The sequence below is a fragment of the Motacilla alba genome, chromosome 14 (genome assembly GCF_015832195.1).
Source record: "Motacilla alba alba isolate MOTALB_02 chromosome 14, Motacilla_alba_V1.0_pri, whole genome shotgun sequence".
NCBI lineage: Eukaryota > Metazoa > Chordata > Aves > Passeriformes > Motacillidae > Motacilla > Motacilla alba.
In genome coordinates, this window is record NC_052029.1 from 5,327,695 (window position 1) to 5,341,111 (window position 13,417).

At 46.8% G+C, this 13,417-nt stretch overlaps 1 protein-coding gene across 1 annotated transcript; it reads left to right on the top strand.

The window, feature by feature from the left end:
- Positions 1 to 1,524: 1,524 nt before the first annotated feature.
- On the top strand, positions 1,525 to 12,795 carry LITAFD (LITAF domain containing). The gene is made up of 5 exons (XM_038151510.1): positions 1,525 to 1,644; positions 9,212 to 9,327; positions 10,223 to 10,288; positions 11,419 to 11,578; positions 12,051 to 12,795. The coding sequence occupies exons 2-5, from the start codon at positions 9,225 to 9,227 to the stop codon at positions 12,157 to 12,159; spliced, it is 438 nt and encodes a 145-aa protein (XP_038007438.1). The 5' UTR covers positions 1,525 to 1,644; positions 9,212 to 9,224; the 3' UTR covers positions 12,160 to 12,795.
- Positions 12,796 to 13,417: the final 622 nt, after the last annotated feature.

The following is a 13,417-nucleotide window of genomic DNA, read 5'->3' on the forward strand; positions in this document are numbered from 1 at the left end:
TCTATTGAAATTGATTTATTACAATCAGTCTATTATTTTTTTTTACATGAAGACAACACAGAGGAGTGAATAACTTGCCCAATATCACAGAAGAAACCTGTGAAAGAGCAAAGATCTGAAAGGCAGAAATGGGATCAGCCACAGTTACTGTCAGCCATCCTTTCATATTCTTAGTTTAGCCTGGAGATGTGACTCTTGAGGGGTGAGTCTGCAGCTGCTCTGGTGATGTGTCGTGCACTAAGTGCTGAGCCTCCACTCTGGCAGTGAAGCAAACCTGAGTAAGTGCTCTGTGCCTGTCCTTCATGTCTGGAGGAGAGGCAGGTGATGTGCTGTCACCATTAACAGCGTCCAGACCCACCAAAACATCCATCAACAACGCCAAAAAATCTGTTTCCAGAGTTTCCAAGTTCTGGTGACAAAAGGGGCATGGAAACCTGGAGTGCACAGCAGTTCCCTCCCTTCTTCCTTTTCCCATGGCAGTTTCCCAGCTCTACTGAGAAATATAAAATTCTATTTTGTTAATTATTGTGCAATCCTGACTTTCCAAACTCAGGGGCTCCCTGCACTGCTGCAGCCCTTCCTTAAACAAGATTTTCCCCAGGAGCTGAGCCAGCAGCGTGTTCTGTGCTGGTGATGTGAGTCTGCCAGACAAAGCCAGGGCATCACGCTCCATCCTTGCGGGAAGTGCTGGGGATGGGCTCCTGCTGTGGAGGAAGATCTTTGTGCAAAACAGTTCTGCAGGAGGTTCAGATGAATAAAAACAATTCTTACTGAGAGGGTCACAGAGCCACTGTTATACTTGGAGGCATCTGAGGGAGATGGTTTTGTCTCTGTTTCTCACTTTTCCAATGTATTTTAATTGGCAGTAAATTCAGTTGGTTTTCCCCAAGTCAAGTCATCCCAGGTTTGCCTGGGATGTGATTGGTATGTGACTTCATCTCACCTGAAGAACATTTCCATCTTATTTTCACTGTTGAAGAGTAGAACAAGAGCATCTGGGTAGGCATCTGGCAACCCACCACAAAGCATCTATTTAACAAAAATGCAGTTCAGCCACAGATCTGGTTACAAGAAGATCCCAGGTAAAATATCAATAGTTACCAGCCTGCACAGAGATCCTTGCTGATCTGAGCACACTGAATTGGTCAGAAATTTAAAGTGATCACTGATCTCAGTGATAAAATATCAGATACACTTGTACTCGTGGTTTTTCATCCTTCTTTTCTCATAGAAAAGCACAATGGGTGAGGATACACACCTCTCTCTCCATTGCCCTCAAATTATTTCTGTGCTGCTTCTCATGATCTGCATTAGCTTTCAGCTTAGCACAAAGGAAAATTTCTGGGATATTGGGAATAAAACAAACCAACAAAAACAACCTCTGGTGCAAGCCAGTCCCACAGCATTCCTTGTGTGACAGAGCAGGTGTGAGCAGAGGCTGGGGCTGTGACAAACCGGGCTAATTACACCCTGAGCAGGGCTGACTCGCACCCTCCGCGGATGTCACGGGCAGAGCCGGGGCCATGTCCCTGCCCAGCTGTGGGCTCTGTCCCCACGCACAGCCAGGGCACAGGCATGGCTGAAGTGACCCAGACCACCTTCTGAAGCTTTCCTCCTCCCCGGATTTGCCAGAGCTACAGAAAGGTAAGAGCTTTCAAATGGCCTGGGCTGGACGCCGTGTTTGCTGCTCGGCAGGCAGAGAAAGGGAGGGACAGGGCTGGAGCAGACAGTGAGCGCAGGGAGCGTGGCAGCTCTGGCTCTCTGCTGTCAGTGTTAACTTCTCATGAGCAAATTGGCAAGCTCTGAGAATCTGCAAGCCTCTCTCTTGTCCCTAAAATCTGGAGGCAAAGATTTTTCTGAGGATATTTTCTCTTTCTCCTAGAACAGAGCAGAGATGGAGGAGAGGGGAATGAGCTTTCTGAGAAGGTGAAATGAGAGCAGCAATAAGGACAGAAATTCAAACTAATGCACCATAGGAAAGGTCTTAGCTCACACCTAAAAGCAGGGCACACACCTGCCTGCTTTAAGTGGATTTATTCATAGTAACTTTGTAAGAGTTGCTAAACCAGCTCCAGATGCTGTAGGACACATTACTTGAGCTGCTCTATCAGCTTTCCTTTGAAGGACAAGTTATGGACTTTATTTTTAATAAGGGTGTAAATGAAATGCTGGCTACCCATGAGTCAATGCTGTTGGTGAGGGAATGTTCATCTATAAAGGAATTAAATTAAAAGTTGGCAAACATCAATTTTTAAAGTAATGATTAAGTGCTGGAAACAACTGTGTAAGGCTGCCCTGAATTTTGAAAGCGAAAAGGGAACGTGAAAGACAAAATTGTGTTCATAGAGGACAAAGGCTGAATCTAAACTCAGCATTTCCCATCTTCTGTTTGCTCAAGCTTTAAGGCATAAGCAAATGTGACTGTGTCACAGCAGAATTGATGTAGTATCTCCCAAAACAGTATTTCTGTCCACAACAGGGCTAAGGAAAACCGAGATTAATTAACTGTTAAACGTCACTGTGGCAGAACAGGAACTGAACCCATTTTTTTCCCCCAGCCCAGGTTAATGCACAAACCACTGGACAATATTTCCTTTTGGTGGTTATTACTCTATTTTTGGAATGGTAATTAGGGAGGGACCAGTTCTAATGCAATCCCAGGGCTCAGCTGTGCTCACCCTGCTCAGCAAGTGCCCTTTAAATGTGAATAAAATTGGTCATCTCAAGGGAACAAGGGATTACACTTCAAACAGTAAACTAAGGAACAAGGTTTAATAGATAAACCTGGTTTGCATCAAAGGTTAGCAGAAAGCAGTGATGGATCTTATTCAGTATTTTAATTAATAACCTTGGCAGAAATATAGGAGTGGCTAATAAAATGTGTGACTTAAGAAACAAATTATGGAAGCAGAAAATCTATTACACAGAATAAGAAAAGTTAGAGACCTGCTGTGGCAGTATTTGTGTGCATTATAGTGCAACAAAGCAGGCAACTTAAAAAACTACCCAAAATTTCAGCTGCCAGCTGGGAGTTCATTAGTACAGAATGACATTGGAGGAGAAAGACCTGCTGCTGGCTAATGACAACTTCAATACAAGCCACCAGCGTGAGGTGGCTGGGAAACCACCAAGTGCTGCTGGATTATTCTGCAGACAACTTTTCCATTAAATGCAAGATGACATTCATACCATTCCATAGGCTGAGGACAGAGGTCACCAAGCATTCATGGACAAGAAGGATGAATTCACCGTACAGAAATGAAAGCACTCAAATCTTGCCTAGTCCTGTGAAGGGACGGCTGCAAAGGGACAGGAATGTTCTCTGGGCTGGCTCGAGGGGAGAAGGTTTTCTGTAAAAGCATGATGCTGGCACAATAGCACACAGCAAGAGACTACTATTAATAATTCCAGACCAGAAGGTTTGTGAAAGTTTACAGTGTTTTGAATTGCTTTAAGGTGAGAGCAACAGGAGCAGTAAATGTACTGAATTATAGACCAGGACTCCCTTCATGAAGGACTAACCTAACATAAACATCTGATGTGGGACAGGACTGGAACACCCAGGCAGTGCCTGCCTCTCCAGCAGCTTTGTGAGTGCACATACCAGGGAGTGAGGCAAGGCAGTCAACAGGCAAGAAAAAGCAGCCAGGTGAAGAGTTTGCAGCAGGAAATATGGTGCATATTCAGTCAGTCCCCCTCAGCTACATCCTCTCCATTTGAAGAGGCTGATAACCTGATTCAGGCTCAAAAGCCAGAATAACTGTGATATTAAAAAATTAATTTCATGAGTAAAGAATGGGGAATTGATAGAGCACTCTTCATCTCCTTGAAAAGGTTGTCTTCTCCAGATATAATGAATACTTTCTGAAGTCCAACTTCTCATTTGCTGCCAGCAGTCCTCTCTTTTAGCTTCTACTTAAGAATGAGAATAGGAAAATACCTGAGTGCTGAGTCCCCAGTTATGTTTGTCTGTATTAGAGCTGGAACTATTCCTTTTTGAACATCTGAAAACCCTTAGCACATTGTGAATGTTACCTGAAATGACCAACTCTGGACTAAAGGTAAAAGATCTCTCCACTGAGGAATTCAGTGTTTCATTGCTAGCCAAAAACTGGAATTAACTGCTTCAATCAAGTGAAACAGGCTCTTGATATTGTTCAAGCCCTAGATGTAATTGCATGCCAGCAATGGCATGCTATGGCCACTCTTCAAAATATCAGAAATTTAAATTGCCTCATAAACACAGCTGGAAGGGCTAAATGCCCAGGAAAACATTAAACTAGTGATGGCAAGAGAGCCAGAACACATTGCAGCAAGCTGAAAGCCTTTGGGCCAGTGTCCTAGAAGCCAACAGGCCACTGGAGAAAACTGCTATTCCTCCACATGCCCATGAAATGTGGAGATCATTCACTACAATGTTTTAATGCTAACCTTCCAAAACACCAAACTTATGAATGTAGTACCCTATACTCTTCAAACACCCGAATCTTAGAGTTTCCTCCCAAATTCCATGTTCCCTTTTTTGTGTCTCTGAACACACCCTCACTGAACGGCAAATCCCACACTGGCAGCAGACGGAGCTGGAATGGAGATCAAACACTTCTCATAAAGTCACTGCTTGCTGAGATGCCATCCTCGCGGGCCAGGTGTGACCCTGGAACAAGTACTAGTACTGCAGGGAAGCTTGGTTTTCAAATGGAATCCCTTTCCAAGCAGAGATGACTTCGATTAATCCCACCTGTGGGGTCATTCAGCCCATAGAACATTCGGGAGGGACGGGCAGAGCTGCGGGTGGGAGGGGAGAGTGGGGCTGTGCCCTGGAATTCCACAGCTCATCAGCTTTGCCTGCCTGCGCCAGGCTGCTCTTCACACCCAAACGGAAGATCCTGGAGCAAAGCAGAGGAAGATGATGGAAACTGCCCATCCTTCCCTGGGGTCTCTCCTTCCAGAGCAGAGGGGCTTTGTCCTTTGCACCGTACTTGCACTGAGCGGGCTCTTTGTGCATGTGCCTCAGGGTGTGATTTACTTCTTTTTTAAATACTGATTTCCACAGGACTTTAAATCAGCTTTATTTTCCAGTGCAAACTGGTTTATATCCATAAGTAGACGAGACTAAAACTTCAGAGAAGACAGGGAACTGTTTCGGTGCCCCTGGGACTATGCAGTTCTGCCTGCAGATCAAGCAGTTTGCATAGTTTGAGTCAATCTGCTTGGACAAACCCAGGCCCACCCCAGGAGAGCCCCAAGGGTGGCTGTGCCCTTGCCCTGTGTGCTCAGGGTGACCGCAGAGAGGACAGCTCGCATCACTGCCGAGCTATTCATTGTGACCCTCCTGGGTGTCACTGCAGGCAAGCTTATCGGGCATTTTCCTGCTCTTCAGGAACTGCCTCCTGATATTTCTCCTTATGAGCTTTTCCTCCAGGGCTGCTCACACTGCTCTGTCCCGTATCTTCCTCTCCAACATCTGAAAAAGAGGGAAATCGCTTGCTCCAATTGATGGCAACAACACCTGCAGCTTTGGGAGTCACAGCCCTAAAGGGCTCGGGCGCCTTGCACACGGCTGGAACCAAGAGCTGAGAGCGAGCGCTGCTGTGCCAAATGAAAGGCTCTGCAGAGCTGCACAAACAGCCTAGAAAATGCCTGTCCTGGATGCTCAGCGTTCAGGCACAGAGGGTACCAGGGGTCTCTTAGGTCGAGATGACCCCGAGATGTGTTAGAAAGTCTCTTTTCCCAGCCCGGCAGTCAAAGAAGGAGTCAGGATTCCCCTGTTCTGGTTTTCAAGGTTGTTTATTTTCTCTTATCTAGTACATTCTTTCCCTGACCTGCTGAAGTCAGCCCGAGGCACACACTGCACTGCCCTGAGGCAGTGCTATCTCTTTATACAAAAATTATGAGTACTTTATTTACAATTATTTTCCAATACCTACCACCTATGTTAGACAGTCCACCTCTACTCTAAACCAATCCAAAAGTGGCACCATCACAGCAGAAGATGGAGGCTAGGGAGAAGGAGAAAGAAGGACAAGGCACGCCCAAATTCTTCCATCTTGGCTCCCAAACCCCCATTCTAAAAACCCCAGAATTCTACTTTTCACCCTGTGACAAACTGACATTCTACTTAAACTTTCGTGGCTTGCAGATCCTCATATAAGGTTGGTAATTTTTTCCATGGTTAAAATCAAAGGCATAGGAGTCTTGGGCTTTGTGCCAAGGTCTCTGAGGCCCCTGCCAGGGGCTCGAGCCATCCAGGGCAGCCAGAGGGATGTCCTGGCTTCCAACAAGAGGGTACCCAAGCCCCTGGTGTCCCACCCAGCTGAGGAGCTGAGCCCCCCCAGCCCCGGGGCAGCTGCTCCCTCCAGCTGCTGCAGGCAGAACGAGGCACCGAAAGGGAGAGAATCCAGGGCTTTATACCAGCCCCAGCACAGCTCCTGTGCTCGGCAGCTCCAATAGATCTGTTATGAATGGAATTGCCAATCTAATTTTATCAATAATTTGCCATAGCCGAATTATGATATAATAACAAAGTACAAAATTTATTTCGCGTAAAAATGACAGAATTTTGGTCAGCCACAGATCGGACAGAGTCTAGCCCGGGACTAGACCCTGGGTGACACACTTACACAGCTCTGAGCCCCTGCATGCATCAGAGTGGTAGTGGCACACCATGGCCTTCTCGAACCTAGGTTTTATCCTCTTTTTCTTGCCGCGGGCTAGGAAGTCCTTTGTCCTTTTCTTAATCAAGCAAGTCCCAAAGGTTTCTCCGGTCCAGTAGAATGCTATCTGATGGAAGATGGTCCAGTCCGATGTCTTCGGAATAATTCATCGGCTTCTGGTCTTGTGCTAGACAGGACTCAAACGATCATGCTTAACAATCCACACCGTCCCATACCGAGAGAGATATCCTTGTTAACACTCTGAATACCAGATATTCATCCCTTACTGGAAGTCCCTTTACAAACGAAGAGATTTCCCAGAAATAGATTACAAGTCTGAATAGTGTGAGCTCCTTCCCTCCGGTCGTGGGTAGTCAGGTGTGCTGTCGATGGCGTAATTCTTTGCTTAACTAAAACCTCGAAACCCTGAGTTACTGTGGTGCTTCACATGTAAATGTAGTCTTTTGGCGAGGTATGTGTGTGTGTGCCGGTTTCTCAATCCTGCCGGCCGTCTTTCCCTGGTTTCTCTGAAACGTGTCCAGACACGGTCCCCACATAGAATCCAATCCTTTAATTCCTATAACTACTTCTAATATGTTTTATACTATATCACATTTGCTATTCACCTAAATCAAACATGAATTTTGACCCTTATCCATAACAGATCGAACACAAACCCGCCATCCCACAGCATTGCCCCCTCTGCTGCTGATTCGCTTTTGCACCCGGTGTCCTGCCCATCATCCGGTGATGCTCTCCCGGTGCCTCGCCGGGTGGAGCCAGCATTAGTCAGTGTGTGCTCGCTCTCGGCAGGGACCTTGGCAAGTTCTCACCGTGTTAGCCATCATTATCGCCTCCTACCCCTGCCTCCTGCAGGCGCCTGCCTGGGCTTACAGGCACTGGATGCAATTCTAAAGCTCTTCCCTCTTTTTCCTGTTTCGCAGTGAGATGAATTCTGCAGAAGTGTCACCCAAATGGACACCACCCAGCATTTAGTGCACCAAGATAGGAATAAGACAAAACCTTGGAGACTCCCTGTAATTTTCCCCGCTAATCCCCGTCCCAGAGGAGCAGCTCTTGGCCAACACCAGCTAATGTAACATCATCTATCACCGCACTCCGGAGCCCGCAGTCACTACTGACAAACTCCTTTTCTTCTGCCTTGCTTCTCACAGCTTCATCCTACCCAATTCTCTTGACTTACCTTTTTTTCTTCTCAGTGGGATCCTCATGAAGCTTCATCAATGGCCTGTTAACACCTCTGCCATTCCCAATCCCCTGGTTTAACTCCTTTATAACAATTACTCTGAGATGCACCTTTCTCCAGCCATGCTCTCCAATCCAATTTCCTTTGGTATCTATCTTTGGCCTTAACATGGCCAGGGCTGTATTTCTGATTTTTTTCTCCACACCATCCTACCTATTCCCTTAATGATTCATTCTGCTACCATTTTTCATACCACCTGCCACTCATCCAGATTTGCGAAAATTCCGGCACATCTTCCCTGGTGATATTTTCAAATTCCTTTTTTTTTTTTTTCCTCCCTGAGGGGCTGATGCTTTAACTCAGCGCTACTGATCCTCCCTCTTTTGTCCTCCCCCTCCAACACCCCTTGCAAACAGACCTGTTGAGACCATCCTGCCTCGCCCAGCAATTCCTCCGCTGCTTTTCTTTGACCCCTCACATTCGGGCAGTTCGTGCATCTGTGCTCCTTTTCCCCCCAGAACTTCCCTTTCCCCCCCAAACACTCGCTGACCTGTGCAACAGGGCTGTGCCTTTCTTCTGCAAAGGCTTCTTTTAGTAAATGCTGGTTGGAAATCAACCCGTTCATACTGGTTCCGGGGGCAGCTAGGAACAATTATCGCCTTTCCCTGGCAGGGACACAAACACACATCTCTATCCCTGTCCTCTTCCTCCCACCCGGAGGATCAGCTCCTGCTAACACCTGCAAAACACACATTTTGTGGCCTCATCTTGCTCAGAGCCTCAGGCAGCGCAGTCACCCATAATGAGGATGTTTCCCAACAAAAGCCTGTCACCTACCGATGAGACAATAGTTTCACAGGACACGGTCACGATAACAATGCTGATAAGTTTGCACAACAACCCGAAGAAAGACAGGTCCGAATTGCCGCTGATTGCACCGGCTTAATCACACGGGAAGGTTTTTCACAGGGGCTCCAAGTGTGCTCTTCCTTTTTGATTACTTTGACAACCCATATTAAAAAATAGGTTAATTTTCCGCACAGGTAACTCTTTCAGTCCCGAGTTTGCACACTTTAAATAATGTTTTCTGGGGAAACAACTTTAGCTTCCCAGCACAAAGAAACACTGGTATTTCTTTTATTAAGATGGTATTTTCTGCCCTCCGCCTTCCTCATCACGAAGTGCGACAGGAACTGACTGCTCTCCACCCTACGAACAAACCAGTGTGAGAACTGCTGATTTCCCTCTAAGCACCGCCCGAGCGTGAGAATCAGGAGCTCCAGAAGCACTGGCAAATCCAGGGCAGGGAGAGTCAGGCAGGGAAGGTTTTACTTTGCCCTTCTTTCGGCAGGGGAGCCGCAGAGATGTCCGGAGAGAAGCAGCGGCCGCAGGTGCCCATGGTGATGTACGAGCCGCACCTCGAGCGGTACCGGCCCGAGCCCTCGGCCCCGCCGCTCGGCCAGGACGGTAAGCGGCGCTGGGCTCCCGGCTGGGCTGCTCCGGGTCTGGACTGGAGGCACTTGAGGCAGTAGATCATGTTCAGACTCAAGTGTGTATTATTTCTTATCAGTAAAACAGTCTCACTGCTGTGAGTTCGGCAGCTTTTCAGTAGAAGGCACAAAATGGTTAAAAATCTCTTGTTCCAAGGTCTTTTAAGACTAAACTATCCAATTAAGAACTGACACCTAGATTATTTTCCCTTTTAACGCAATAACTGATCCCAAAGAGCCCGCAATGGGGACTGTTCTGCCCAATTACAAAATGCTCCCCAAACCCATGGAGAAGAAGGAAGAAGAAGCATGAAGAAGAAACCCAGGACGACACCCTGTGCCCTCCATCTCCCTTCCATCCACAACACATTAAAAGGACTGAAAAAGCTTGAGGTGTCTTAGACACCAGCTTCCCTTCTCCCAAAGTAAAAGGAAAAAGATATTTTAACTTTTTTTTTTTTTTAATGTGATGAAATATCTTTGTTGAAAGCTGATAAAGTTTGAACGAGTAAAAGGCTCTAAATACTCACAGTAAGGGTAAAGGGTAGTTGCCACTGAAGGTAGAAGTGCTGTGGGTCCCTTATCAGCGGAGTCCTTAAATTAAGATTGAGTATCATGACAGTGTTATGCTGGAATGATGGACTTGCTGCCTTTCCTAAGAAATGATTTGGTTTCTCAGCTTTTATAAAATTGAGGCCAACCAGCCACTGCAGCTCTTCTGGCTTTGAAAGCCCATGAATCAGTTCCGTGGCTGCTTCTCCCTGTGCTGGATTTGGCACTCCCTGCAGGCCCCTCTCGTCTCACTCCACGGGGTTTTTGGGAGCCAGAAGCTGCTGGCACTTACACATTTTGCCCTGTTTTTCTTTGCACAGAGGGCTACGAGTATCCTTCTCCCCCACCTTACTCCTACCGAGAAACCACCATCGTGGAGGAGCCCGGTAAGCCAGGGGCTGTGCTCCTGCCAGCACCTGCACACCAACAGGAGCGAAATGGGCTGGGTTTTAACATCAACACGGAGGGTGGGACTTTTCTGACCCAATCACAACCTCATAAGCTGGAAAATTCCCACAGAAATGTCAGGAGATAAACTAATCCAAGGAACTCAAACTTGGTTGTCCAGCAATAGACAATCTACAGAAGTACCCATTAAAAAAAAACCCAAAAAAACCCAAAAAAACAAAAAGGCCAGAAGCCAGGGCTCTCAGAACAAATAATTTTAAGGCCAGTGTTCCTGTTCTTGTCACCTTTATGAAGTGGAGAAGCTCAAAGGATTTGCTGAGGAAAGGCTTTGAAGAACAGTCAGTAACACGTCATACAGGAGGAAAGGAGACATACATTTTAAAATATCCCTAAAACCAGAAGGCACTTGAACTCAGACATGCTCTATCCTATCTAGTAACAGACACCTTCCCACTCCTCAAGTTTTGCCTCAGGCTACAGTGTGAAGTTGTACCCTAAACATGTTTTAGGATCCTTAAAATGCTTGGGTTTTTTTTTTTAACTGAAAACATTTCCGAAAAAATTATCCTTTGTGTACCTACAAGGGGTGTGCCCCTCAGGGAATATGATAGTCAAGCCTGGACTGCAAAAACATGAGCTAGAGACTGAGGACAGCACCAGCAGCTGTTTGCTGGCATTCAGGTGTAAGAGCAACTGCTTCGATGAATTTCTCATAACTACTGAAAAGTTGATCCAGAAAGTTCCCCAACCCCCTTCAAATCTCTTCTTTAGGGAGAACAAGCATTTCCATATCATTTTAAATATCAGAAGACAAACCCTCAGTGTCAGGGTACATCCAGCAGAGGGTGGTGGGGACTGCCTGCCTGGGGATTGTCCCACAGACAATTCCCTGTGTATGTCCTTACCTGAGTAAACCCTGGCTGGTTTAGGTGCAATGTGTTGGGATACACAGAGTCAGCACAGTGGCTCTTAGGAATACACCTGAAATCAACAATAATAACATGGATGCCACATAAAGTACCCACACTCTCCCAGTTTAGGCTTTATAACTTGCAAAATATTTCCTGTGCTTCTAATTTGGCTGCTTCTCCTCTCCTCCTGAACTCAGTTTATTTGGTGCCCCAGCCTCCCATCATCGTGGCAGGGATCTTCTCCAGCAAACCAACATCCACAATCTGTCCTTCCTGCCGCCAGCACATCACCACCCAGGTCACCTACAGACTGGGCAAGCTGTCCTACCTCCTGTGCACCAGCCTGTGCATGGTCGGGTAAGTGTTCATGGGCACTGTGCAGATTCAGCACAGCAGAAGGTTAAAAATGAGTAATTAAAAATCAAAGTTCTAGTTAGTGCCTCGACAGACAGTTTGCCCTTCTCCACTTGATGAGAAGCCATCCTGTCCTTTCTAGATGCAGTCATCGTGGCTACAGGGGATGCAGACTTGCTAAATTTAACCCAGTATGTTTCACTTTCCATAAGACAAGCAGAAATTAGTACAACGCTGTCTACTCCCCAGCTGTAATTTAGAATCAGGCTCAGGAGCAGACTCATGCATAAGACGTCAGACGCGAAGAAGATTAATTTTTGGGAAGATGTTTTAAACATTAATAGACTTGGGAAAGAAGTGGGTTCACACAGTGAAAAGGCAGACAGAACAAGGCAGGGGAAAATCCCAGGTGTGGCCAGCAGAAAAGGGAAGCCAGTAATCATCCTGTGCATGTCCATCTCCCCTTTGGCTCTAGGTGCTGCTTCGGATGCTGCTTCGTCCCTCTCTTCATCAAGATCTTCAAGGATGCAGATCATTACTGCCCATATTGCCAATTTCACATTTATAGATACAAAAGACTATAGAAACAAACCTTATGCAACCAGATGCTGCAAAGCCTCTGTTTCCTAATGGCATAAGATTCTGCACATAAAACTACTGCTAGGAAACTCCCAGGACTACGCTTAGGTTCTGCAGCCCCCTTGCTGGTGAAGCCACCGGGTAAACCCCAGTTTACCACCACATGGCTGGACTGGCTATGAAACAAAAAGCTCTTCAAGACTAATTTGCACTATCATTTAATTTATGCTCTATTTGATTCACTATCCTGTGCTGTGAAGTTTCCAGCTGGTGAGTTCTTCAGCTCCTCTCAAATCTCCCACCCAGCTGGGACACAGGCTCCTCTGGACCTCTCAGCCCACCAAGGTTTGGACACAGATGCTTCAGAGAAGCTCTGACCTTCTCTGCACTGGAACTGACTGGCTGGGATTTCATTTCTCTCTGCTCTTCTCCCTCCAGGATCTACCCCTGCAGGGCTGTGGGTGGCACAGTGTAGCTGATTATTTATTAACAAAACACTGAGTTATGAGACTGTCTTTACTCTGTTATGTATGAGGTAAGAAAATAAACCTGTTATTGTTCACAATGCTGGCAAATCTGCTGTCTGCATTGCTGCTGTGCCCCGCTGCATCCAGAGCTGAGATGCAGGTCACTGGGACACCCCTTTTACATTCACAAGCTACAACGCAAAAGGCAAACACACAAAGAAGAAAAATCAGCAAACACAGCTTGAAAAAAGTCACCACAACACGGTCTCCACACGGTCACCACAAGGCCTTTATTTTACCTCTCAGCCTTCTCACTGCAGTGCATCATCTCCCAAAGCAGGACTTGTTAGACTTTACCTTCACACAGAACTTCACAGTCATTTATCTTGTGCAATCAAATACCTGCAATTACAATGCCCAGGAGGTGCCCAGACCCTTCTCAGCACTGACAGCAGCAGCAGCTGCTGCAGCTTATTGCTGACTGGAAAAATAAACAGAGGAAGAGAAGAAACTCGTGCATTTCCATGTTATAACATCATCAGCGCTTTCACATTGCACACGGATTGCTGAGGGCAGGGGGGAAGCGGGGCAGCAGCACCAGGGCTGCTCCCCGGCCCTGCTCTGGGCACTGGGGCTGCAGTGCCAGGCACTTACAGAGCTGAGAGAGACCCTTATCCAAAGCCTGTCCCTGGTGTGACACTGTCCCTGAGCAGTGACCAGTGTCCCTGTCCCTGGTGTGACCAGTGTCCCTGAGCAGTGACCAGTGTCCCTGTCCCTGGTGTGACCACTGTCCCTG

Excerpts from the sequence above, each read along its gene's own strand:
- LITAFD (XM_038151510.1), top strand. The coding sequence starts at position 9,225 with ATGTCCGGAGAGAAGCAGCGGCCGCAGGTGCCCATGGTGATGTACGAG. Across the intron at positions 9,328-10,222 it reads CCCGCCGCTCGGCCAGGACG|AGGGCTACGAGTATCCTTCT; the intron begins GTAAGCGGCGCT and ends TTCTTTGCACAG. Across the intron at positions 10,289-11,418 it reads CACCATCGTGGAGGAGCCCG|TTTATTTGGTGCCCCAGCCT; the intron begins GTAAGCCAGGGG and ends TCCTGAACTCAG.